Genomic DNA, 25,418 nt, shown 5'->3' on the forward strand with positions numbered 1-25,418 from the left:
TGCTGGAAAGGAAAGTTCTTCCGTCCCTTCCTTGGGCCAGGCATGAGATTCAGAGCCAAATCAGCCTCCAGCCCCACCCCAAGGAAGGCCCAGTGATGGCAGAGTAGGTATGAGACAGGATGGGAAGACAAGCAAGAGAGCTGCTCACCCTGGCCCTGCAAGTTGGTCCTCTGGGGCGATGTCCTATCCCTTACTGGCCTCAGTTTCCTCTTCTATAAAATGGGATAATGATGATGATGAAATAGCAGTGGAGTTTCTTTGAGGGTTAGGAGAAAACAGTACAATACATAACCATTATTTAATGATAATGCTAGTTTTAATTATTAAAAGGAGAGAGTTAGTTATCCAATAAATACATAATGAGGGCCTATTTTGTGCCAGGTGTCATTCAGGTGATTCTAAACCACGCAGCCCTCCCCCGGGTGTGAGGAGGCAGAGAGGGAAGCAGGACTCTCAGGGTAAGAGCAGGGCCAGCCAGCCTCCCTTTCTGCGCTCTCCCTGCTGTGCCCTGTGCCTCCTGCCACCCCTGCTCCTGTCCTACCACCCCTGCCCGACCAGGATCCACAGTTTCTTCCCTGATGATATGGGGACCTTAGGGGCCAGGACCTCAAGTCAAGGCCCCTGAATTAATTGGCAACCTGGGGAAAACCCCAAACTCTCCTCCCTTAAGAGAGGATTAGTAACAAGCTTCACCTCCACCAGGATTCCTCAGCTTCAGCAGGCTGGGTATGCATTTCATCTGTGAAGGAAGAGCCAGGAAACATCATCTTTGATAACCCAATGGACCATTCCATCTCTCTCCAGATGATTCCGAGAGCTGGGGGCACTGTACATGCAGGTGGTGACAGAGAAAGGAACTCTCCTATTGAGACTGTTCATGGTCCACGGCACAGACCATCTGAAAAGCAGCCAGCCAGCTGTGGTCTCCTTCTAAACACATGTGTGCTAGGCTGGGCGAAGGCAGCGCACCAACACTCAGAGACACTTATAGACTCGACACCAAGTGCCTGGAGCTTACATTTCCTATTCCATTTAATCTTCAGATAATTGAGTGAAGGGAGGAGTTATTAGCCCATTTGACAGCCCAGGAAACTAAGGCACAGTGAGGCTAATTTGTTTGGAGTTATATAGGTTTAAGAGAGGGAGGTAGCATTTGAACATTAGTGCATATAGCGTTAACAGCACGGCTCATTCAATGACACCAGGAGTTCTTAACCTTTCTTTTCTTTATAATTCTTCCTACCCCAGTTACCAAGGAGCCTTTACAAACTCTTTCTCCACAAATCACCCTTCCTATGAAATTTCCATACCACAGATATATGGCAGGTCTATTATATCCTATGACTCTTTGGGGGAACCACAAACTATTGTAATAACTAAGATTCTTTTTAACCCTTAACCCCCAAGAAATAATTTTGTCCCTTGGGGACCAGCCTGCCCCAGTGAATAATCCATAAATTACACCAGTGATCCTTGAAGCAACTTGGAGTGGCAGAGGGCACTGCTCACCCATAACTTAGGACTGGGGAAGGAAAACCAGCAGGACCATTTCTTTGAGTGTAGATGTTTTCTTTAGAGGAATTGGTGATTTGTGGTCTTTTTGATTCTACACTGTTTTGTTCTTTATCCCTCATGCTTTAGATTCATATGCCACTTCCTACAGGAAGCCTGCCTGAGCACACCCACCTGAGGCTATGTCAGTTCCCTTTGTCCCCAGTGTTGTTCTGCCAAAGCAATGCCCTACTCAGTGATCCCTGTCCATGTATATGAACTTGCCCCTAGGAAGAAGGATTGAGAGTTATCCATCTCTGCATGGCAGAACCTACCAGGCATAGCACATAGTAGGCTCTCAGTAAATATTTATGGAATGAATGAGCTAAGGGGTAAATAAGATTTCATGTGCTGCTTTTGCTTTACCTGGCTTGATGTTCTAGCAAGGACAAGTCTGAGATGGGTGTATCATAGCAATAGAATGTAGGTATGCCTTAAGAATGTGGTATTTTATGGGTACCTTTTACAAGAGTTTTCATTTGGCAACATCTATAGATGTAATGTTCCTGGTGGCCAAGGCCCCTCTGGGGCTGAGACAAACATAGCCTGTGATCACAGAATCATTGTGAGAGACAGGGATTTGGCCTGCAGTATGGAAACTTCCTCTTTGCTCTCTTGGCACACTGGGTGGAATTTGGGGCAAAACCTTGATAAATTGACAACCAGTAATAACCAGCGGAACCCTAACTGATGAAGTCCCATGTTCACATCACTAAAGGACAGTGGTAACCACTCTAGACTTCTATTTCCAGTAATATGGCTGCCTACTCATCCTAAGGAATTCCCCTAATGCTGAACATGGAAAAATACCAGATTAAACAAGCAAACCAATTTATCTATTTTTAAATATATAGCTAAGCTTGCAGAAAGCAGAAGGAAATCCTCAAAGGTCACAGTAACTACGAAATAGCACACATCCACAGGGATTACAGAATACGGAAGGCGAGGCTATCCTGAAGTCATCTGCCAACCCTTGGTGGTCTGGGGCTTTTGGGTTTGAAGGACCAACCAAGGAAACAAAGCTAACGTTCTTCCAAAGGTGGGAAGACAGACTGGTGTCCTCACCTGAAGCCAAGACTCCTCAAGACGACATCAATAATCCTGGTGAAAGGTTTGCATTAGAAAAACATATAATCTCATACCACAGAGGAGACAGTGAGAAACCTAGCCATGGTCGAAGGGAAAGAAAAACCCCAAAAACAATTCCCTGAGAATCCCAGATGATAAAATGGCCCTCATGTGGGTCAAGAACTTTTGTGAGAAAACCAAACCACACCAAAACAGAACACAAAGTTCAAGTTGCCTATTTAAGTGTATTTAAGCTCTGCACTTGGGGAGGTCCCCAAGGAGGTGGTTCCTCCAAGGTACCTGGCAGGAGCAAATACAAATCCTTTCTGGAACAATTAATTTTCCACTCAGGCCTCAAAGAGGTCCCACAAAATTTCAATGATCACAAAATATAAAAGAACACATAAGGAAACAAGCCACCATGAGCAATAGGCAGCAGAAAAAGTGACCCAAAGAATCAGACCACAAATACTATGGGTACCGAAATGATCAGATTCAGAAAATAAAACAAGTGCATACAATATTTAAAGAAATATCATAAGGAGAGTGAAAGTACAGGCAAAGAACAGGCTATCAAAAAAGATAAAGTGGATTGAAAGATATTAAACTAGAACTTCTAGAAATGAGATTGGTGTGTGGCCTTCTTGAGGCTGTTGTTCTAAATATGATGTACATTATCATATTAAGCCTTGGTGTTGGAAATGGAAAACTAAAATGCTGTGTAAATTGGGCCAATCACTTCTGGTCTCTGGGCCTCAGTTTCCTCATTTGCAAATGAAATGTAGAACTAGATCCCTTCTTAAGTCCAGTTCTATAAATTCATATTGTGTTGTATGATGTTACCCACACAGGGCACTTGGTGTACCTGTTATCCATGATCATATACATTTTTCATGCTTGTCAGTCCTTGCAATAGTGCATTGGGGTAAGGGCTTATTATACCCATTTTACATATGAAAAAAGTTAAAGCCCAGAGAGTAAGAGGTTTGACCAGAGTTTGGGGTTGGTAAGCCAAGATTGGACTCCATCACTATGGTTCTGGAGCCTGTTCTCTACCACTACACTAGATGCCCTTCTAATATACTTGACTGTGAACATTCTGGAAATCCTGAACATTCTGGAAATCCAGCTCTACGATTCTTTGACCTATTAGGAGTTTTTTAGAGTATGGGGCAATACTGAGAATAGTTTACTAATAGCAACCAAACTACCCACCCAAGTGGGGTGGCAAGAAAACCATGAATTATCAATTGCCAATGATTACTAAGTCCTATGAGGAAGGACTTTGCTTAGATGAGCCATTCATAATAGAGCAGCAAACAGTAAGAGATTGCTGGGACTTATCAACACCCGTTTTTGGAAAATGATTCTTTCTGAAATCACTTCTCTATGCTCTGGTTTCCTTGTGTATAAAATGGGGGTGACAATAGTGCCTAACACCCTGGGACTTTTTTAAGGATTAAATGAGCTAATACAAGTTAGGCAGAGTGAGCTTGCCACCGATGCTAGTTCTTGCTGCAGTCATTCTGGTTATTATCATCAACCTGGTTGGAAGAAGTTGGGCTTTTCAGCAGATGACCTTGATCCAATTCCAGCCTCCCCCACTTCCCAGCTATGTGACTTACAATCATTGACCCTTTCCGAGGTGCCTGGGCCCATCTGTGAATCAGAAATATCAATGCTTACCTCACCAGGGAGTTGGGAGGGTTAAATGGACTGTGAAATGCCCAGTGCAGTGGCTGATATCTAATAGGTCCTCAACAAATGTCTGTTCTCACCCCTGGAGCGTTTTCTGTGCACTTGGCTTTCCCGCTATGGTTAGAATCCAAAGAGGCAAAGGATCCTGAGCCTCTTGTTGACTCATTGCTCTTTTCCACCAGGGGAACTTTCACAAAAGCAGCGGGAGGTGGAAGATGTCTAAATACATCCTTTGCACCAGAGGTAAGTCAAGGCAATACAGTGATGGAGGTCCATGGCCTTGGAAACAGGCCCTTAGGCCTCTACCTTGGCTGTTTTGGCTAACCTGGCCACTGAGGTGTGCAGTCGAAGAAGCAATTAGCAACAGGAAGCAAGCCCTATGATTTGGTAATTGAATCCACCAAGTATAATGACACTGACCTTCCCATTTGGAAATAAACTAGGCATTCAGCTTGTAAATAGCTAAATGGCTCTGTGATTATTTCAACTGCACACCCAGGACTGTGCAGCAGCATTGCTCTGAGGACATGGGATAGGTAAATAAGGATCACATTAAGGGGTTTGGGGAGGGCAGCAACACCCACAGCAGTGGCTGCACTCACTCTGCTAAGCAGACTCTGAGGCCTCAGGGAAGGCAGAATTCCACACTCAGTAGGTAGGCAGTGGCTGGTGCCTCCTGCCTATAATCCGAGACTGAGGAGGCTGAGGTAGGAGGATCACAAGTTCAAGGCCCACTTTAGCATCTTAGCAAGACCCTCAACAGTGATATCTTGTCTCAAAAATGAAAAATAAAAAAGGACTGGGGATTTAGTTCAGTGGTAAAGCTCAGCTGGTTCAATCTCCAGTACCAAACAAAACCAGAAAACTCCACACTCAGCTTCTAAGGCAGCTGCTGGGTTCCCAAAACATAGGAGGCGGGACCAAATCATGACTCCCCTGCAGGGCCTCTTCATTTGAGCACACAGGGAAGGTTGGGTTTCAAGCCCAATCTGCAGCATCTTTTGGATTTCACCTCAGGTTATTTGCTCCTCCCTCCTTGAGAATATCCAGTGTTTAGTTGGCCCACGAACGTTAATTAAACACATACTGAGTTGGAAGATGACTGTGGCACAGAAGGCTTGTGGGCACCCCGAGTGCTGTAGGTGAAGACCAAAGGTGCAGATTCTGGGAAGGAAACAGCCCAGGGGGATGGATGGACATGGTCTGGGAGAATGGAGCCTGAATCCTGCACTAGTTTACTGCTGCCACACCACAGCATTGCTGAGGACAGCTTGACCTGTCACTGCAGGGCTCCCTGCTGGGACCAGACTCAGCGTTTTCTCCCTATGTGGAAGATGGGATGGTGTTTCCAAAGGATGAGACAAACAGACCTGACTCCAAGCCTCAGCGTCACTAGGTGGCAGCTATATATCCCTGAGCCAGATGGTTTCTGTGTCTCAGTTTGATCACACGAAAATTGGGACATTCCTATCTCCTAAAGCCCCAAATATATAGGTTTTCATAATAAAGATGAAACCTACAATGTGCCTAGCACAGATACTGACCCATAAAAAGAGTTCAATAAATGTTCATTTATCCTTACTCAATTGACATGATGATATGCTCTTAGCCTCATGAAGCTTATTTGCCTTATTATTTCTATAGGAACTAGAGCCTCCCATTTAGGTTCAAACTCACACTACGAAAAATATACCTGTCTCAATCCCTTTGACTTCCCAGGTTCCCATCCCCAACCAAGAGAGACAGTTCTGGCGGGACCTGGCCCCTTGATGTTTTTGGAGTCACTAGTATCTGTAGTTAATGATCACAGGTTTGCACTTCACTTGTGACCCTGTCTTCTGTGAGAAGGAAGCCATGCCACAGCGAGGATCATGGATTACTGTGAACGTGGAAGCTGCCATGGTAGACCCAGAACAGTGGAACAAAGGAGCATTATTGGTGTTCCTGTTATGCTTTTCAAGAACTAAAAAAAAAAAAAAATGTGCTTGGAAAGATGATAGGAACACAAAAAAATGTAAGATTAGTTTATAGCAGTAAACACTCAAGGCCATACTAATGGCTCCAAGGCCACGTGGAATGTGGGAAAGGCACTCAAGGGCATTGCAGGCAAATTGACTTGAGTTTGGAGTTCAAATCCCAGTTCCATCATTTACTACCAAAGTGTCCTTGTGGGGAGAAAAAGGTCTCTGTTTATTTGTCTGTAAAATGGGGATAATGAATGTACCACTGGACACCTATGACAGATAACATGGTGAATGCCTGACAAACAGTGAGCCTCAATTAGCCATTTCCTTCCTCCTTTTACTCATTCCCTTTTCCTTCTGGATAACTGACATTACTTTGTTTGCTAAATGAATTAGAATCAGTATAGGATGGTTTTTATCTGACTATTGGTGACCATGTCCCCATATATTTGTATATTCTCAAAAAACTTTCAGTGGCTTCTCACTTTTTAAACAATAATCCCCAAAGTCCCAGCTCCTCTGCCTGGAATCTCAAGTCTTCTACCTACTTTTGGAACTCCATCTCCAACCACTCTTGTGCTGAACCGCTCACTCTGGTGGCAGCCTCCAGGGTGACAGGTGTAGAAAGAAGTTTCATCCAGCCTTGAGATGGTAAAGATGGTAGAAAAGACTTTCTAGCTGCATCTGAGGAGGATTTTGCTAAATGGCCAGGATGGGAGGAAGCATTCTGGGCCAGAAGAACATCATGTCAAAGGCCCCAGCATCCCTCGTGCAGCCTGGCCTCATTCCTGAATTCCTGTCTCCTCTCCACTAAGCCTCTTCTCACTTCTCTTCCTCTCTGCTGCACTCACTGTCAGCTTCCCCCGACCCTCCACTCAGCTCTATAGTGAGGACCTCACCTCTGAACCACAGTTTTTCATGTGTGGCTCACATATTGGATCCCAGAGAGCCCCCAGTCCTTTTTAGAAAATCCATAAGGACTAAACTATTTATAATAATACAGTAACGTCTTTGCCCTTTTCATTCTTATTCTCATGAGTACACAGTGGAGGTTTCCAGACTATATGCAGAAACAGGTACATCTCCTAGTAAGCCAATCAGTGAAGAGACTTGACAAAATGTAAGACAACACCACTCTGGACATTGTGGTTTTCATGGAAACATTTCCATTGAAACGTGTACTCAATGTTAATGTAAGGGCTTAATATTGTATGTTAAATAATATCTTATTTATAACAATTTTAGCATTTTTTTAGTGCTAATTACTAGTATGACAAATTTCCACAGATACAACCCACATAGACAAAACTCCTTTGGGGTATTCAATACTATTGAGTTGTAAAATGGTCCTGAAACCAGAAAGCATGATGCTTTCAGGTGTGTGCTGGAGAAGGCAGCAGAGGACTCTATGTGCAGCTCTTGCTGGGAATTCTTTGCAGATAGCAACTTATGCTTTTCACTGAGCAAACAGCCCCCTGCAGTCCGTCCCTGACTGAACACTTCTGTCTTGACCTACCACTCCCTGGCCACTCCCTCTCCTCCTTCCTGTGAAATCCTTCAGGGGCAGCGCTGGTTCCCTCTCTTCACTATAACCTCTTTGCCCAGTTCAGGGAGGTGTATGATCAGGAGGCTTTGATACCAGAAAGGCTTGTCCACACAAATGACTCCATGTCTCTGGTTTGCATTTCCCTGTTGGCTAACGATGTTGACATCTTTTAATATCTGAATTGGTTATTTCTGTATTGTCTTTGAATAAGTGTTTATGCAAACTCTTCATCCACTTTAAAATTTAGCTGTTTGTCTTTTTGTTGCTTAGCTGTGTTTTTTGTGTATTCAGAATCTAAGTCCCTTATCAGATGTATGATTTGCAAATATTTTCTCCCATTTTGTGGGTGTTTTTTCAGTTTCTTGACAATACTCTTTGAAGCAAAAAAAAACTTTCTAATTTGTGAGAAGTCCAATTTATTTATTTTATTCTCCATTTCCCCGCTTTTGTATGTGCCAAACCATTGCCTAATCAAGGTTATGAATATTTATGCCTATGCTTTCTCCTAAGGATTTATGGTTTTAGCACTTACATTTAGGTTGATGGTTCCTTTTGAGTTAGAATTTGTCTATGGTGTGAGGAAGAGCCCAGTTTCCTGCCTTTGCATGTGAGCATCCAGTAGTTCTGGCATTGTTGGCTAACTAGATAATTCAGTGTCCCTGTGCCTCAGTGGCTTCATCTCTACAGTGAGCTTTAAAGGAACAACTTACAAGACGCTGAGAGACTTTAATGACGTACTGAGAGAAAAATACCCTGCGGGAAAAATGACCTGTGGGGTTCCTGGCAAGTAGCAGACAGTCAGTGCCTATCACAGGGAATGGACAGTGGATCTGAAGGTCTCTGAAACACTGCTCATTATTACCGTATCTGACCAGGGCTCCTCCAGCCCTGAAAGTCTCCAGGTCCATGGCCCCACTGGCTTGTCATAGGCCCTTGCCATCCTCAAGGCTCTGGTTTGCAACCCCTTTCTCAGGAACCTCCTCTGGAGTGGCCCTGGTCATTTCTTTATCTTCCCTCCTCCACTATTTTTTTCATTTCTTTCTTTTTCCCCCCACAAGTTTTTTTAAATAGTGTATTATAGTTGTGCACGATGGTGGAATTAGCTGCTGTACATTTGGACATGCGCACAACACAGCAATATAATTTGTCCACTACCTTTCCTCCATTCTACTGATCTCTTTTCAATTTTCATGTTTTCTTTCTTATTTTCTACCTTAATTTTTTGCACTTAATGCTTTTGGTCTTCGTTAATTCATTAATTGATTGATTTTAAATTGTTAATCCACTAAGATCCTTTTTGGCAAGCCAGTCAGAAGGCATGAATGAATAAACGAGTCCATTGATTAAAAGGTCCGGAATGCCAAGATTGGAAAGTGAAGCCCCTAGAGTGAATGGGATTCCTATAGGTCACCATGCGTCCTGGAATTGGAGGTGGGCCTGTGGGAAGCTGACTTCAGGCTGTTTACATGCCTTTTTCTCTCTCCTACTCTGGAGAGATCCTTCTAAATCATGCCTCCCTCCTGCATGTTGTTTGCAACACCTCCCAATTTAGTTTTCTCTCTGAATTTCATTAGTGTCCCATTTACCTCCTCATCCTGATCTCCAAGGCAGGCATTAAGCTGTAGGAGGCTGAGCTGGCAACAAGGGTTCTGCCACCTGACTGCAGGTGAAGAGGACATGCAGAGGAGGAGGGAAGGGTCCCCTGGCTGCAATTATGGATGAAGTTCTGGTCCACTCAGCACAGGCCAATGAACTGTAACTGGGTCCTCACTGTGTGGCAGGAACTGTGGGCTCAAAGACGAGGAGCTATACTTGACTTTGAAACTCCCTGGACTTGTGGGATGCATGGATGGATTATTCTGTGCAGTGTGCCACAGGCAGCCTCGTGGGCAGGCAGAGGGCATTCTGGGGGAGAAGGACAGCAGGGACATCCTGGGAAAGGGGCACAGCACAGGTAGCAGCAGGATGGTTGGAGCAATAGCTTGGAAGCAAGTAACAATGAAATGTGTTGTTCAATTATTTGTTCATTCACTCACTGAATCTGAGGGTCACCATGGGCCAGGCCTAAGAACACTGCAGAGCATGGCATAAAGTAGGTCCATGCCCTCATGGAACCTATGTTCTAATGGGAGAAGTCAGAAAATAGACAGTGCAGCTTATCTAGTAACTCATAACACATCAGATAGAGACAAATGCTGCATTAAAAAGTTCAAACAGAAGAGGGTCTCGGGAAGACCTGGGCTGGGAGGACTATTCCTTGCACTGGCTGTTTATGAAGACCCTGCCCTCATCTCCACCACCCTTTTCCACTACTCTGGCCCCTGCAGCTTCTGGATCAGTGAACATTCAGGAGCTTGGGCCTTTTAGCCCAGCCACACTCTGCTCACTTGGATGATGACGTCCCATCTCTTCACTGCTATTCCCTCTGCCAGAAGAATTTTCCCCCAAGACTGTAAAAAGGTATCTATGCTTTCTTCTCTGAGGCAGGAGAGTTTTTATTGTTTCCAGAACAGCAAAGAGGTCACAGTGCTAAAGGGTGAGAGCTGGGTGGGAAAGGAAGCCAGGCGGGGTCATGTAAGTATGGAAGAGAGAGGAAGACATTGGCTCTCCCTCCGTGTAAGATGGGAAGTCACAGGAGGGTTCTGAGCAGGGGAGTGATGTGACTTGAGTGATGCTGTACCAGTCGCCTATGTGCAAGATGCAATGGGAAGGGGAAGCAGAGCCCAATGACCATGCTACCACAATAGTCCAGACTGAGACTGAGACTGGGACTGGTGTGCGGACAGAGAAGGTGGTCACAGAGAAGAACAGAGGGCAGACTGCCCGGTCAGCGTATATATAGTACCCTATGCAAAGGATGGGCTGGTGGGAGGTGAGGCTGAGCGAAGAGGGAGAACCTTCCAAGGAGACGAACCTGCTGATGTCAAGGCTCAGATGAAGCCCTATCCTGCCAGAGTCAGATCCTGTACTTAACACATTTACACAATGTCCTCTCTGCTTGCTTGAGATAAGCCTTGCTGGCTCAGCTCTGTGGGCAGCACCAGCATGGGGATATGAGCAAGCCAGTCTGGGGCTCCAGGAGCTCCCTCTGCCAGAGCTGACAGCTGCATCTCCATAGCCATGACACATGCAGGGCACCGAGGAACCAGGCAGAGAAGGCCCAAGACAGAAAGGGACAAGTGGAGACCACATTTCTTGGTTTAGATGGGGTGGGGACTAGATTCAGTGACCTTTTCAGTATTACTTTTGCGACATCATTGCACAGAGCATGAATGGGGCAAAAAAGGTGACTTTTAGCTCTTTCCTTGCTGAGCAATACTCAGTTTTTCTTATCTTAAAAATGGGGCTGTAAGAACCACCTCATGGGGGCTGGGGATGTGGCTCAAGCGGTAGCGCGCTCGCCTGGAATGTGTGCCGCCCGGGTTTGATCCTCAGCACCACATACCAACAAAGATGTTGTGTCCGCCGAGAACTAAAAAATAAATATTAAAAATTCTCTCTCTCTCTCTCTCTCTCTCTCTCTCTCTCTCTCTCTCCTCTCTCACTCTCTCTTAAAAAAAAAAAAAAAAAAAAGAACCACCTCATGGGGTTGTGGGAGGTGAGATGCGTACACCAAGTACTTGGCCAATGCTTCAATAAACGTCCCTTTTTACAACAAGCTAAAACCCCCAGAGGATCTGTGGCAGCATCACCCATCTGCATGGCAGGGCATCCACTTCAGTTTGCAATTACACACCTTTCAGGCAGAGAGTAGAGGCTCCCTTTGTTTCTGTTCTTTGCAGGCCTGAGGTAACTATTGCATCTGGCTTTGGTGAATAACTAAATATGTAGTTGAAGCAGAGGTTATGGAAGGTCTAAGCCTTGGCATACTTTAATTGGGAGACCTTGGTCAAGAGAGTTAATGTCTCCGAGCCTCTCCTGAACTGCAAAAGGGAAAGAATAAAATCTACTCTGGCAGAGACAGTTAGGGCTCATCAAATACCCATGTCTTTTCCACATTCCTGGGAACCATAGAAATCAGGCAGCGTCTGTGGAAATTGGTTGTAGCCAGTGGGCTGTGTCACTTCTGGATTGAAGCAGTTAACAGCCAACACCTCCAGCTATTTCCTCCCCTTCTATGGAGACCAAGGTAGCCACATGTTCCAGGCAGCAAACAATAACAGAGAAGAGATTTCATAATCCTGGGCTCTGAGATGCTAGCAGAGCAGAGCTCTCCACCCATCTGGGTTAGACATGTAGCATGAGTAAGAAATATAACTTTGCAGTGTTAAGCCACTGGGATTCTAGAGTTAATTTATTACTGCAGCATAACACAGCCTAACAAGACTCATACTTCACCTTGCAAGACTGTTCAGAGGATAAGAAACAGGGCTTGGTCCAAGTATGTTCGTAGTAGGTCTCCAATAACCGTCACACTCCCTCTGCCCTCGCTCCATCCTTGCTTCCTCAGCCTCTCTCATGGCGATCAACCTGTATTTATGATTCTACCCCTCTCTAGGGTAGAATGGGTTTCTCTCTAGCTTGAAAGATCATGCCACTCTCCCTGTACAACCCAGGAGTCACCTCCTGCTTTTTATCATTGCTATTCTGCACAGAAATATGAAGAAAAGCTTTCAGAGAGACCTCCTTGCCCCTGGAGCATCTGCCTTCTGACAGCTCTCCATTCCCTTCACTCCATTCTCATCTCTGCCTTTGATCTCACTAGCAACTCCAGGCTCTGCAATTTGGTCTCCTGGACCCTAGAATGAGTCTGATGGCCACCCCTCCTCTGTGTTCTTGGGCAGATCTGCATGTTGTCTCCTGGCTGACTACACCCCCTTTCCACTCCCTTAAATCCCCCTTCCACCCCCTCCACGTCCTGGACTCCTGACACCTGCCCACCATGGCCTCCCACCATGCTGGTCGCCAGCTTGGTTTCTAGCAGCCTTTGCCCCACACCAATCCTCTTCTTGCATCTGCTCCCTGAGAGGTCCACTCGGCTGAAGGTCTTCCACTTCCTAGGCTTCCTAGTGGCAAAAGCCTTCAACCAAAAAGTTTGCATGCTTCATATTCCAAGATATATTTCTCATGAACGCCACAGTTTGCAGTTTACAACAGAAAGTCAGAGCTAATGAGGGGACTGACCTGGCTCCATGTCAGCACGTTTGGAAGAGTTAATAGTATCCGTGGGCCCTGCAGCCCTCTCTCCAAGGCCATTGGATCCTGGAGGACACAGTGGAATCCTTTCTGTTGAAGCAGAAAACAGAGATCAGACTGAAGTGAGGTGGCAAGATGCCTCACACCCTGTCTCACAGACTGCTCCCCAGAAGTCATTGCAAATGCACACCAGTGGGGAAACAGGACTGCCCACCCCACACCATTTAGATTAGAAGTGAGTGGGATTCTAAGCCCCACAGACATCCTCTACTCAGCCTTCTGGAAGGCTCAGGGGCATCTTCCTTTCTTCTCTATTTCTCTTGTGTTATAGGAGCCATGGTCTTGCATTACATTTTTTTTTTTTTTTTTTGGCTACCGGGATTGAACTCAGGGGCACTCAAGCAGTGAGCCACATCCCCAGTCTATTTTGTATTTTATTTAGAGACAGGGTCTCACTGAGTTGCTTAGTGCCTCGCTTTCGCTGAGGCTTGCTCATGACCCTCCTGCCTCAGCCTCCAAGACGCTGGAGTTACATGCAAGTTCCACTGTGCCCAGCTTTTAGAGTCATTTTTGATGTACATGTTTTCTCAAGTGGACCTATTGCTATCAGGACAGGGACTGCAGATCAGCCCTCTTTGCAACCCAGGCATGCAGCACAGGGCTTGGAGCAGAGTAGAGACTGAGTATTTGATGAACACAGGACTGTGTGCCTTGAAGGAAGTGTGGAGCCCAGGGCCAATGCCCTCATACAATAAAGGTTTGTCAAATCAATATAAAAGATCTTATCCCTTTCAAAAGAAGGGTAAAGAACAGCTTAAGAGCTTTAAGTCATTTGTCTCAGGTCATTGCAAGAGGAGGAACAGGGATTTGAACACAGGAACTCAAGGAGTTGTAGTCTATGAACTTTTCTCTGTACTATACCATCATCAACACACAAATACTACAGAATGCCTTTTTGTATGAAAGCCCCACAGCCTTGGTGTTTTTTAAAAAAGTCAGTATTTGAGAAACTCCCTGAATATATGTTTGCCAAATATACATAGGAAACTATCTAAGAAGTCATTATTGTCTCTTTTAAGGTGAGGAATGACTAGTAATTCCCATTAAAAGCAAAATTCTCCTAAGTGTGAAATTTTGCCAGCTTTACCCATATTTCATATGTTTCTTCACAGCAAACTCTAATTATTCTACACAAAGAATAACTCTATTAGGCAGGAACCATTGCCAAGCTCTGTCCACGTGCAGGGTTATCCATTCCCCACCCTCGGGGATCAGGCTCCTGAGCAGCCAGGGCAGATGACCTGATGGGCTGCGGTACAATCATGAGACCCTCACCTCTTTTTCTTTTATCTATTTCTTTTTCAGTCCTCCTTCTCAAATTTCCTCTTTTTCAAAGTACCTTCCATAAGCATCATGGTGACTATTAAGAATACCAAAATACTCACAGATTGCTGAAAAGGTTTTAGAAGTATGTATACACTAGCACTCTGTTCAGAGGACATTCAGAAAGGAAGGGATCAGGACATTCATTCATTCCTATGCTGAGTTTTAGGGGCTCTGCAGGAGACACTGATGACTCAGAAGCAAATCCTGTCTTCAAGAAGCTTGCAGGCTGGCAAGGAGAACAAGGCATGGCCACAAAGAACTCTACTGCTTGTAGTTTCATGAGAGATATAGGTGAGGCCTAGAGAGAGGATGGGGCATGGACAGACACCTGCACCAGAGATGGTGTTAGGTGTGGGGATAGGGCAAGGACTCCACACGATGGAGTAAAGGCACAGGAAGAGAAACCCTGACAAAGAAGGAGGGTGCTTTTATTCTGGAGTCTGTGGATTATGTAGAGGTAAGTGGAGGATGTCACACTCAACAGGATGAGAGCCCTGAATGCCAAGTCAGAGAATGGTCATTATTTAGTAATAGGAGCCATCAAGAGTTGTTGAGCAAAGATGTGCCATAATTGGTGATCTGAACTAGTTAGCAGAATCTGGTTAGCCTTGCACAGCAGGAACTGGAAGGGACACACCTGGAGCAGCATTTTTAGTCAGTTTTTTCACTGCTGTGACAACTAGAAAGAAGGACAAATTTATTTGAGGGCTTCAGATATCCTAGTCCATAGAAGGCTGGCTCCATTTCTTGGGACTCCATTTCTTGAGATGAGGCTTAACTTCATGGCCGAGTGTGTGGCAGAGGGAAGCAGCTCACATCATGGTGATCAGAAGCAGAGAGAGGATCTCCACCCTTCACAGACAAAATATATACCCCGTAGCCATGCTCCCAATGAACCACTTTCTCCAGTCACACCTACCTGCCTCGAGTTACCACCCAATTAATCCCAACAGAGATTAATTCACTGATTAGGTTAAGTCTCTCCCAACCTAATAATTTCTCCTCTGAACCTTCTTGAATTGTCTTACACTTGAGCTTCTGGGGGACACTATAGCTAAATCATAACAAACAGGAACTTCATGATTGTAGGGTGCTGGTATTGGGCAGGCTGTTAGGTGCTTTGATCTCATTTAAACTTCTGAACAATTTCAGGAAGCACATATTATCCTTTCTGACTTGCTGATGAGGAAAGGAGGCTTTGGTGCAACTAAGCTGCTTGTCCCTAATCCCCCAGCTGGGAAGCAGCTGAGATGAGACTTGAGCCATGTTCTTTTCCTTTCCAGGTGAGCCATAAAGCATGCTGTGACCCTGCAAATGACACCTGCCTGCCTGCTACACTTGTCCTGCTCCCAGAGCACTTTCTGCCTGCCTTGGAGTGTGTAGAGCTTGATCTTTTCCTGGACTGCCCTTAGGGACAGCCCAGGTGGAATTAAGCATGGAACCCTTTGCTTCTGTTAGCTTCCCCCAAAGTGTCCACAGATCAAGGAGATAAAATTGTCCTTGGAGTTGGGTCTCAAACAACACTTCAATTTCTTGCAGAGAGTTTCAAAGGAGGCAGACAACCACCCATGTCCCTAGCAAGGAGTGCTCACTTTTGTCTTTCCCTTCTCGGCTAAGCTGTGGTGACAGGAGCAGTGAACTTGGAAATCCAGAGGAACATCTTTTGGACATACCAGAACCTGCAGGGGCCATGCAGAATGTTAGTGCAAAAGCCAGCATTTCCACGCTCCGGGCTGACAGGGCTGTTCAGGGAGGGCTGCTTACAATGGACTTACAATGCACTTGGGTCTGGTCCTTGCACCTGCAGCCTGGAGGTGATGATTGCAAATCTTTCCCACTAAGATGCCTGCTAATAAAACTTTTACCTTCTTCTTCCTCCTCTCCCTCCTTCTCTCCCTCCCCATCCCCCTCCCTTCCTCTCCCTCCCTGCTCCTGCTCCTCTTGCTTCTGCTCTCCCCACTGTCTTTCTTCTTCTTCTTTGGAACAAAAACCTTTCTCACTCTAAACATGGGACATGATGAGACCTGTGCTGTGCCTGGCAACCAAGGGTGTAGGTTTGGGAGACGAAGCCTGGTGTACAGACAAGAGAGAGCCAACAGAGTGGGTCTGAATAACACCTCAGTCAGTCACCAGCTATGTGGCCTGGGACAAACTTCATATGTCTTCTTATTATTAAACAGGGATTAAAATAATGAATTAGAGAGAACAAATACCAGAACCTTAGTGCATATATAATAATGGACAGTGTAATAATTTCTTCTTCTCATTTGATATTTAAATTCTGGGCATTCTCAGTGAGGATGCTCTTCTCACAAAATCACCTGGTGAAATGGGTTTTGGGAGAAAAAAGACTGAACTTAGAGCAAATTGTTTATATCCTTGACCTTGACCTTATGAGCAGGGTCTTATAATTACTTGGCTTCATGTCTTTCCTCCCACCATGCTGGGAGCTCCTTCAAGACACTATCTCCATTCCCAGCATAGACTTGGCTTCTTCTACCTTTGATGCCTTATTTTGAGATCCAAATAAACCGGTGTCTGCAGAACTTCTGGGATTTTCAATTCCCAGACTGGTTTGAAGAGTGACTTTAAGCAACACCTTCAATAACACATCCAATCCTCTGAAAGCCATCTCATTATCATGTAAATCATTAGCACAAAATACTTCTTGTTGCTTTGCTAAGAGCTTTGGTTTCTAATCCAAGCCAATTACATGTGCCAACGTATTCAATAACATCTTAATAATGCCAATCCTTCCAGCTCTCTGGATGAAATCGGACCAGGTGGAGAGATCTGGGGGCCAACAAGATACTGAAAGAGGAAAGATGTGAAGCCTCAAAGCTGAACCCAAACCTCTCTTGTACAGTTGGGACAGGCAGGACAGTGCCTGGGGTCAGGATAAATGCCTAGTAAAGGTTAATTCCCTACTTTCTCTCTGACTCCAGATAAAAGCAAAGCTATAGAACTTGTTGTAAGTAAACAAAAGAAGATCTACCACATTCCTGAGTTCATTTTACAATATGGATATTTTCTTATGCCTTTGTCCCTAAGGACTGAAGGAAGCAGGTTATTTCATTTTAATTATGGCAGCTGCAGCAGGACTCCAAGACCAATTTTCAGAGTAAAGAGAAAAACACACACAAACACCCCACCACACCACCCCCCCGCCACAAACTCACCAAGGGACTCAATCACAGACACAGAATACACAGAATGGCACCTCCTTCAGAAAGAATGTCAACGGGGTAGAAAATTCTACAATGCCGAGCTCAAGACAGATTCAGGTTGAAATCCTAGTGTGTCTTCCCCTCCCCCTCCCCTCCCCTTCCACCTCACCTTCTGTCTGCCCTGAACTTGGACAACCAGCTCATGAGCCACATGGCATAACAGAATTTTTTTTGTGTGTAGAGCAGCTGAATATTTTTAATGCACACAGAGGGAAATAAAGTCAGCAGATGTCTTTTTGCAATCTTCCTGTGAATTTTTAATTGGGCATCCTCATTCACAAAGGCATGAAAAACGTTGATCCACAGGGCCTCAGAGGGTCAACCCAGCCAGCTCAGGACACGGCATGGTGAGGATGTGTCTGCTCTGCTGGTGCAGGAAAGCTGGGTAGACGTCGCTGGCTGTTTTCTGATCTATCTGGGGAGTGTGGCCAGGTTTCTACTTGATATTCTCTCTCTTCTTCCTCTGATACACTCAAGTAGTTCTCAGTGTCAGCCATGGCAAGCTATGGCTCATGAATCCTCCAAGGGTTTGCTGCCAAAATCTGAACCATGTGTAGGCTCATCTTTGAAACAACTGAGGATTAGTGCTATTGCAGGGACGTCTGTCAGAGAGAAGGTCAAGTGGAGCAGGTGGGGAGGTGCTTCAGCACACTGCCTGGGAGTATGAGAGAAGGCCCTGGGCTTTCACAAGAGATGCATAGAATCTCTGCCTGCATGTATGGCAGGAAGTGTGTGGCAGGGGAATTAAAAAAAATGTATCAGGGATTTAATCCAGGGGTGATTAGCCATCGAGCCACATCTCCAGCTCTTTTTATATTTTATTTTGAGACAGGGTCCCATTAAATTGCTTGGGGTCTCCCTAAGTTGCTGAGGCTGGTTTTGAACTTGCAATCCTTCTGCCTCAGCCTCCCCTGGATTTCCAAATTCACTGGGATTAAAGGTGTGCACCACTGCGCCAAGCAAATACTTGGTTCTTAAAGAGCCACAGGTATTCAAAAGCAACCTAATGAAGTCTGTGACATCTGTGGAGAGTTTTATCAATTTTTTGAAACTTGCTTTTATTTAACTAATTAAAAATGTTCAAGTAAACCATCAAAAATTCTGGGATTTGAAAGTTCAGGAGAAAATACACAAACCCTGGTTTTCAACCACCAGAGTCCTCCCAGGCTTCTGGGCCTCTGCTCGACTGTGTCAGCCTGCCATGACCCTCGCTCCTTCCATGGTCCCCAGACCTTCCTGGCTGCCCTTCAGGAGACAGTGCAGATCCCAGCAGTTCCACCAAGCCATCCATACTTATCACATCTAATTGTACTCACACGCTAGCCACAGTCTGGCTAATTGTACCACTAGATCCTGGCATAACCCTATATATTGTCGGAGTGCCAATGCTACTCCTAAAATGCAGGCTGACCTTGCCATTCCTGACTTGAAGCTCTTATTGCTCCCCCATTGTCTTTGAGACAAAATCCAAACTCCTCCCTGGAACAAGAAGTTCTCTTCACTAGCCAGCCTGGTTGCCTTTCCAGCCTCACCTCAGACCTACTATGCTCCAGCCAAACCAGTATATCTAACACTGTCTTCCTGTTCTCTTTCCTTGGCCTGAGATGCCCTGTATTACTTGCTAGGTTACCTGTGCAGGTCCCCATCTCATTCTGGTGAAGCCCATCCTTTTTCCTGAGAACCCCCCCTTTCCCACTTCTCCTAACATGGGGTTGTGAGAGTCATCTATGCTCTCTGTCAAAATTCTGGCTATTTTCTAGGCACACAGTGAGACTGCATGCCCTGATAAGGCCGTGTCACTAGTTGCAGCTGGTGAGTGGTAAGCAGGATTGTATCAACTCCAGGTGGAAGATTTAATTGCCAGGGAAATGTCCTCCAGCATTCTCTTTCACACCAGCACAGTGATTGGCACAGTGGTGCCTCAGCCTGGTCCCTGGGAAACTTGAAGGAGTGGAGACCCCTCCTCTTCCCATCACCTCTACTGTCCAAACAGGACGTGGACTGTGAGAGAACAAACCCTTTGCTGTTATAGGCCACTGTGATTTGGGGGGTGATTTTACCCGGCATTAATCAGCTGATGCAGCAGGTGCATGGATTCTATAAGAATTGCCATGCATTTAAAGAATTCGGTCTCCCTGGCCATCATCAACTGGTTTTTCTGAAAAAGAAGTGTGAGTTAATTGTAGTTCTGCGTCCCTTGTTCCCCTTGAGAAGACCAGAATTTGATTAAAAATGGACCTATTAGAATTCTTCCTGGGATTTTTGAAAATAGGAGGCAACAAAGAATGTAGCGTTCAGAAGTGAAAATTATAAAAGGTAAAAACAGAGGTATTGGTGGGTCATGTGGGTGTTATGGTCTAATTGAGTCTTCCAAAACAGATATTTAGAATCTGAATTCCCAGTCCCTCAGACAGAGACCTTATTTGGAGATGAGGTCTTTATGGAGGTAGTCAAGTTAAAATCCAGTATGACTGCTCTCCTGAGAAAAGGGGGAGATTTGGGCAGAGGCAGGTGTGCACCCAGGGAGAACACCATGGGGAGAGACTTAATTGCCAATGAAAGACCCTCTAGCATCCTCTGTTCCTTGCTGTCAATAGCCAAGGAACTTCCATAGGGTGCGAAAGAAGGCTGAAACAGTTCTTCCCTAGCCCCTCCAGGGAGCAGGACCCTGCTGTCATGTTGAACTTCAACCTTTTGTTTCCAGAACTGAGTCAACAAGTCTCTGTCACTAAAGCCACAGGCTTAGGATGTTTTGTCATGGCAGCCCTAGGAAGCTCATACAGGGAGGCAAGTTCGGTTGCAGGGAGAGAGAACTGAGCACACAGCCCAAGAGAAGCTGACCAGAGCTGCAGAAGGGACAGAGCAACTTTGACAGATCTGAAAGTCCACACACAATTCCACTGCATCTCTGCCTTTTCTCTGACTAGAGGATTCATCTCCTGGGACTCTCTGAGATGGTAGGAAATCCCTCTGTTCTGAGTAGGATGATTTGGGGTTCTGCCACCTTGAACCAACAATCTTAACTAGCACTGTTGTTAATATTTAATAATCATCATTGCCATAAAAATCAAGAAAAGGAGTAACATGAATGGCTCCCAGTGGGGAGCTATTTATGGCTGCATTTACCAGCCTGGGGACCAAGGACCAAGCAAGCCCCCCCTGGCTCCAATGCTGTCTAAACATGGCCCAGGAAGAGACGGGCCCCTCCTGACTGGCTGCAACAGCCTCCATCCCCAGAGTAATCCTCTCGGTGCTTTCTTTAATCCAATAACAGCCAGAATAAAATCTGAAAAGGATTTTCTTCTGCACAGTTATGCCTTTCTTCCCAATCCAAACATAACTGCATGCCTGGCCCCTTGAAATGCTCCAAAACAAAACAAGAAAGCTCAGCCCAAATCCTTTCTCACGTTTTCTGTTGTTTTCTTGGCTGCACAAACTTAGGGGCCTTTGTTTCTTCTGTTCTGCCCTTGGACTTTTCCTTTGCACATTCGCCTCTGTCCAGGGCTCCCACACCAGCAGCAAGGGCTCCCAGCTAGGAGAGGAGGAGAAAGGCCATGTAAGGGGAGGCAGGCTGGAACTGATTAACCACCTCAGACAAGAGCTGAAAGCTCTTGACGCAATTTAGCAGCCCTCTGGCCCTCACAGGCAGAACATGGCTGGATAGCCGGGTATGGGTTATGAATTTGGTCTTGTAGAGCAGAAGATAATTGCTCGAGGTATAGCTGAGCCTCTGGGGCTGTAAGAATGAGCAGAACCAGTACGCCTGGAAGAGCTTACGAAAGAAAAGAGACACAGCTCTTCTCCAAAGGACTGAGGAGTGCAATTACACACGGAAGCAAGATTGATGACCACAGAGTGCTGCAGAGCTTACCACCCCCTCCCCAAAGCCAAAGAGCATCCTGGTCACCCCGCATTTATTCTATCTAGGAGATCACATAAGAACGTGATGGCTTTATTAAGATGCCAAGTGTCTTGATCAGAGAAATTAGAAGAGTGTAGGAGTTTTCTGGAGTGGGTGGGTGGGTGGGTGGGTGGATTCACACAGCCTTGAACAAAGGCATGTGGGTGCAGGAGAGAAGGGTGACTGGACACTGTGCCAGTCATTTGTCTGTTTGTTTCCAGATTCTTTCTCTTACATTACCCTCCTCTGCTCAGCGTCCCTTGCTTACTGGATTCCGGGCAGATTTGTCTAATGAGAGACACTGGTAGAAGATTGGAAGTAAAAAGAGAGCAGCCAGCTTCTCCATTAGCCTTGTGCCATCTCGGACAATGTGCTCGTTAGCAGTCCTATGATCTCTGCTGTTTCAGGTCCTGACAGTCACCCTACAAGAGGGTTCTAGTTTCTGTGGATTGTCCCAGTTTCTCAGATCTGGAAATACTCCCTCCTCTCATTGTCCCTCCAGCCCAGAAGTGATAGTGGCTGCCTGCTCCTGCTGATCCCTGGGCTGCTTCAACCTGTACCATGTAGCTTCCTGGATGTGTCATCCTCTATGTGGTCAGTTTTCTGCATTACATTCTCTTTGTTGAAAGACTTAGAGTGGCTTCTATTCTTCTACCTGGACTTGGGCTGGACTTGGTACTGAGGGAGAATCTTCAGAAAGAACTGCTACTCGCAGTTCCCTGGTATAGTGATTGCCTGGACTCCCAGTGCATGGCCTAGGCCAGGAAGCCTATAGGAACTGCCAGGAACTCACCATGACGGAGAAGCCCTGCAGGAAGTAAGTGCTGGGTGGGAAGCAGCCCTAGAGGGGAGAAGGTAAAGACGTGGTCAGATCTTTGCTGTGTTTGTGTGTGTGCAGTGTGTGTGTGTGTGTGTGTGTGTGTGTGTGTTTGGGGGGGTGGCTCGAATGTAAATTTTTTGCTACCCATTGATAGTGAACGTGGGAAGAGGCAATCAGTGATGTCAAACAGCTTTGGGTAAAACTTCAGAATCCTTTGGCAGGTTGGGGTGGGGAGGTCTGCCTTACTATAGGAAAGCCAGGAGCTTAATGGAACTGAGAAAAGAGACCCAGCCTTGTCCCAAAGGACTGTGACCAAGAAAGACACCTTCCAGAAGAGCTGGTGAGACACTGAAGTCTTCTTGGGATGTGGCTTGTTTGGGTCTGGTCTGTGTGGACGCTTACAACTGTGAAGGGTTAGCACTGGCCCTGCCAGGCTCAGAAGGGTGGAGAAGCATTCCTTACTGAGGGAAGATGGTCAGGGATATAAAGAAGAACATTTTAGCAATGACTGAGAGCACATTTTTTTTTTTTTTGTTAGCAAAAAAAAAAAAAAATTTTGAACATTAAAAAAAAAGTCTCTATAAACAGAAAGACACAGGCAGGAGGGATAAAGAAAATCCACCAGAAAGGAAGGGACAAAGACTTTCGAGCTGTCCACAGGAACGAGCCCCACAGGTGTGGGCCAGTTTCACAGCAGAGGTCAGCTTCCCACAGTCAGGTCAGAGGGCTCCGGGATCCCTGATGCATTTGCTTCCTGCCTCTGCTCAAGCTCTTGTACACAGGTGGCCTTTTATTGACTGACCCGAGCTTCCCGGACCATGTCCCCCATAGGAATGGAAAGGACCACCAGGTGTGCGACAGCAGGGCTGTTAATGAACTGCCACATGCCTCACCTCCCTGGAAACCTCCATTGGCTCAGGGAGGAAGCCCGGGCTGAGGCTCCACCACAGCCTGTCTCTGCCTCAGCGTCCCCATCCACCTTCTCAGCCTCCTGTGCCCACACCCATGAGGACACCTGTGCCATTTCTACCTTAAAGAGGCTGAAAACCTTGTTGCAGGAGGAATCAAGATGGATGGGGAAGAATTATACCCAGAGCTGGGAGGAGCAAGGAAATTTGGGGTTACAAATGTTTCCCCATTTAATTTTTTTCCAACCTTTGTTATGCCCTGGCTTTCACATTTTTTTAAAAACCAGTTAAGGATTTACAAAGAAATTAAGGAAGATAGTACAGAAAGCTACCCTATTCCTGGTTGTCTAGTTTCTCCATAATAACACCTTGTAATAACATGATTCATTCATTACAATTAATGAATGGGTATTGGTTTCTATTTATTATAAACTAATGTCCATAGTTTGTTTCTGATTTCTTTAGTTTTTGCTTAATGTCTCTTTCTGTCCCAGCGTCCCACATGCATACCACATTATATTCAGTCTCATGTGTCCTCGGGTACCTCTTGGCTGTGAATTTCTCGTACTTGTTTTTATAATCTTGGCAGTTTGGGAGAGTTCTGGAAGGGTTTTGTAAGATGCCCACGACTGGACATCATCTAATATTCTTCTCTCAGTTATGATGAGGGGTGTGCAGGCTTTTGGAAGTGTCCCTTGTGTTTCTAACAATTTCTTATTCACAGAAGCCATGGCTATGCCTGCTGGGGCCACTGGCCAACAGCTCGGCCAGGCATCCATGGCAGACCTGGTCTGTGGTCATAGCAGCCCCTACAGAGTCATCAGTGTTCTCAGTTCTTGCAACACCACAGAGCTCTCATGTCTGGCCACAATGTACCTCTCCAGCATTGAGTCCTGGCTTTCCCTCCTCCTTCCTTTTGCCACAACAGACTTGCTCGCAATTTCCCAAACAGGCCCACACCTCTCAGCACTCCAAGTCTATGCTTTTGCTTCTTACTTTGCCAAAAATACTGTTCCTTCCCTTGTCTGCCTGAAACCCTATCAGAAGTCAGGGCCTCCTTAGCACAGAAAGCTTCCCTTTGAGAGCCTAATTGAGCCACCACTCCAAGCAGGATGGACCTCTCATTTCTCTGTGCCACACTGCACATTCCTGCCCACTCCTGACCATCCTCCTCATCACCCCAGGGCTCCAGCATCCCAGCATTCTATGCCGATCCACTTGTTTGGTGTCTATCTCCTTGGCTGAGTGGAAGTGCATGATGGTGGCTTCTTGTGTTCACTGTTACACTAGGTGGTGCTTGGCACAGAGTAGCTCCTCAATTATAATATTTGTTGAGTGGGTGAATAGCAGTGTTGGAATGTACTTTTATAGTCACTGAGGTATGACGCTTTCTCTTCAGATAGACTCTAAGCTTCTAGGAAGAGGACAGATTTTGTTGAAGGAAGGAAGGTTTGATGGCCAAGCTGGCATTTAAGTCCTGGCTTGAAGACCATTTCCAGAAATGCCTGTCATTAGTCTCTGTTCGTTCTTTTAAGACATAACCTCATCCTCTCTGGAGGAGCATCTCCTTGTGGCTGAAGGGACACACATATCATGCAAGATCTTCTCTAGAAGTTTAGAACTGAAAAGCTCCGCAGCAGCAGGGAGGCCCTTCTCTTTCAAGAGTGGGGCTTGGGGTGCAAAACACTGCCCCATTCCATCACTGGATGGTCAAGACTGGCTCAGGAATTCATTTGTTAAAGCAGAAGCAATAGCAGCTCTGTTACCCCAGGCTCCAGCCTCTGCCTGTGGCTGGCACGGGGACCACGAACAAGCTCTTGGGCTTCAGTTCCCTTGCCAGAGAGTGGAAATCCTATGATCACCCACACCATTACCACTGGTGGCTGTGAGCACCCATGTACAAATGGATAGCAAAGTGGGGTGCCACAGTAAAGCCAAACCCAGAGCATTCTTGTTGTTCTCATCAGCCACTCACCCCAGTCTCATGTTTTCTGACTCTGTGACATTTGGCCAAGGGTGACACAGGCAGTGTGCAGGGAGATGGGCGCAACCAAGGAGAACTTGAAAAACATGTCACTAGGCCTTTTGATGAAGATCAAAACCACGTGTGTATAGTAAAACACACATAAGCCGATCATGTGTTTATGGTACAGAAGATTTGTCCTCTGGCTGCCGAGCAAGAGCCTGTGGGCTTCGGGCTGTGTTCTGTGGCT

The 25,418-nt window shown here is 45.9% G+C and overlaps 1 protein-coding gene across 17 annotated transcripts in view; it reads right to left on the minus strand.

Moving 5' to 3' along the window:
* Nucleotides 1-25,418, minus strand: part of Tenm4 (teneurin transmembrane protein 4) — a 2,824,428-nt gene that overhangs the window by 491,490 nt on the left and 2,307,520 nt on the right. For 15 of the 17 annotated variants that reach the window (XM_078046757.1, XM_078046770.1, XM_078046771.1 and 12 more), the window contains one exon: nucleotides 12,952-13,053. In XM_078046757.1, the coding sequence (XP_077902883.1) occupies nucleotides 12,952-12,961 (10 nt within the window). In that variant the 5' untranslated portion in view covers nucleotides 12,962-13,053. Of the gene's footprint in view, nucleotides 1-12,951; nucleotides 13,054-20,983; nucleotides 21,102-25,418 lie in introns of those variants that run through there. The other 2 variants (XM_078046759.1, XM_078046766.1) reach the window with 1 other exon arrangement.

The sequence above is a fragment of the Ictidomys tridecemlineatus genome, chromosome 4 (genome assembly GCF_052094955.1).
Source record: "Ictidomys tridecemlineatus isolate mIctTri1 chromosome 4, mIctTri1.hap1, whole genome shotgun sequence".
NCBI classification, from domain to species: domain Eukaryota; kingdom Metazoa; phylum Chordata; class Mammalia; order Rodentia; family Sciuridae; genus Ictidomys; species Ictidomys tridecemlineatus.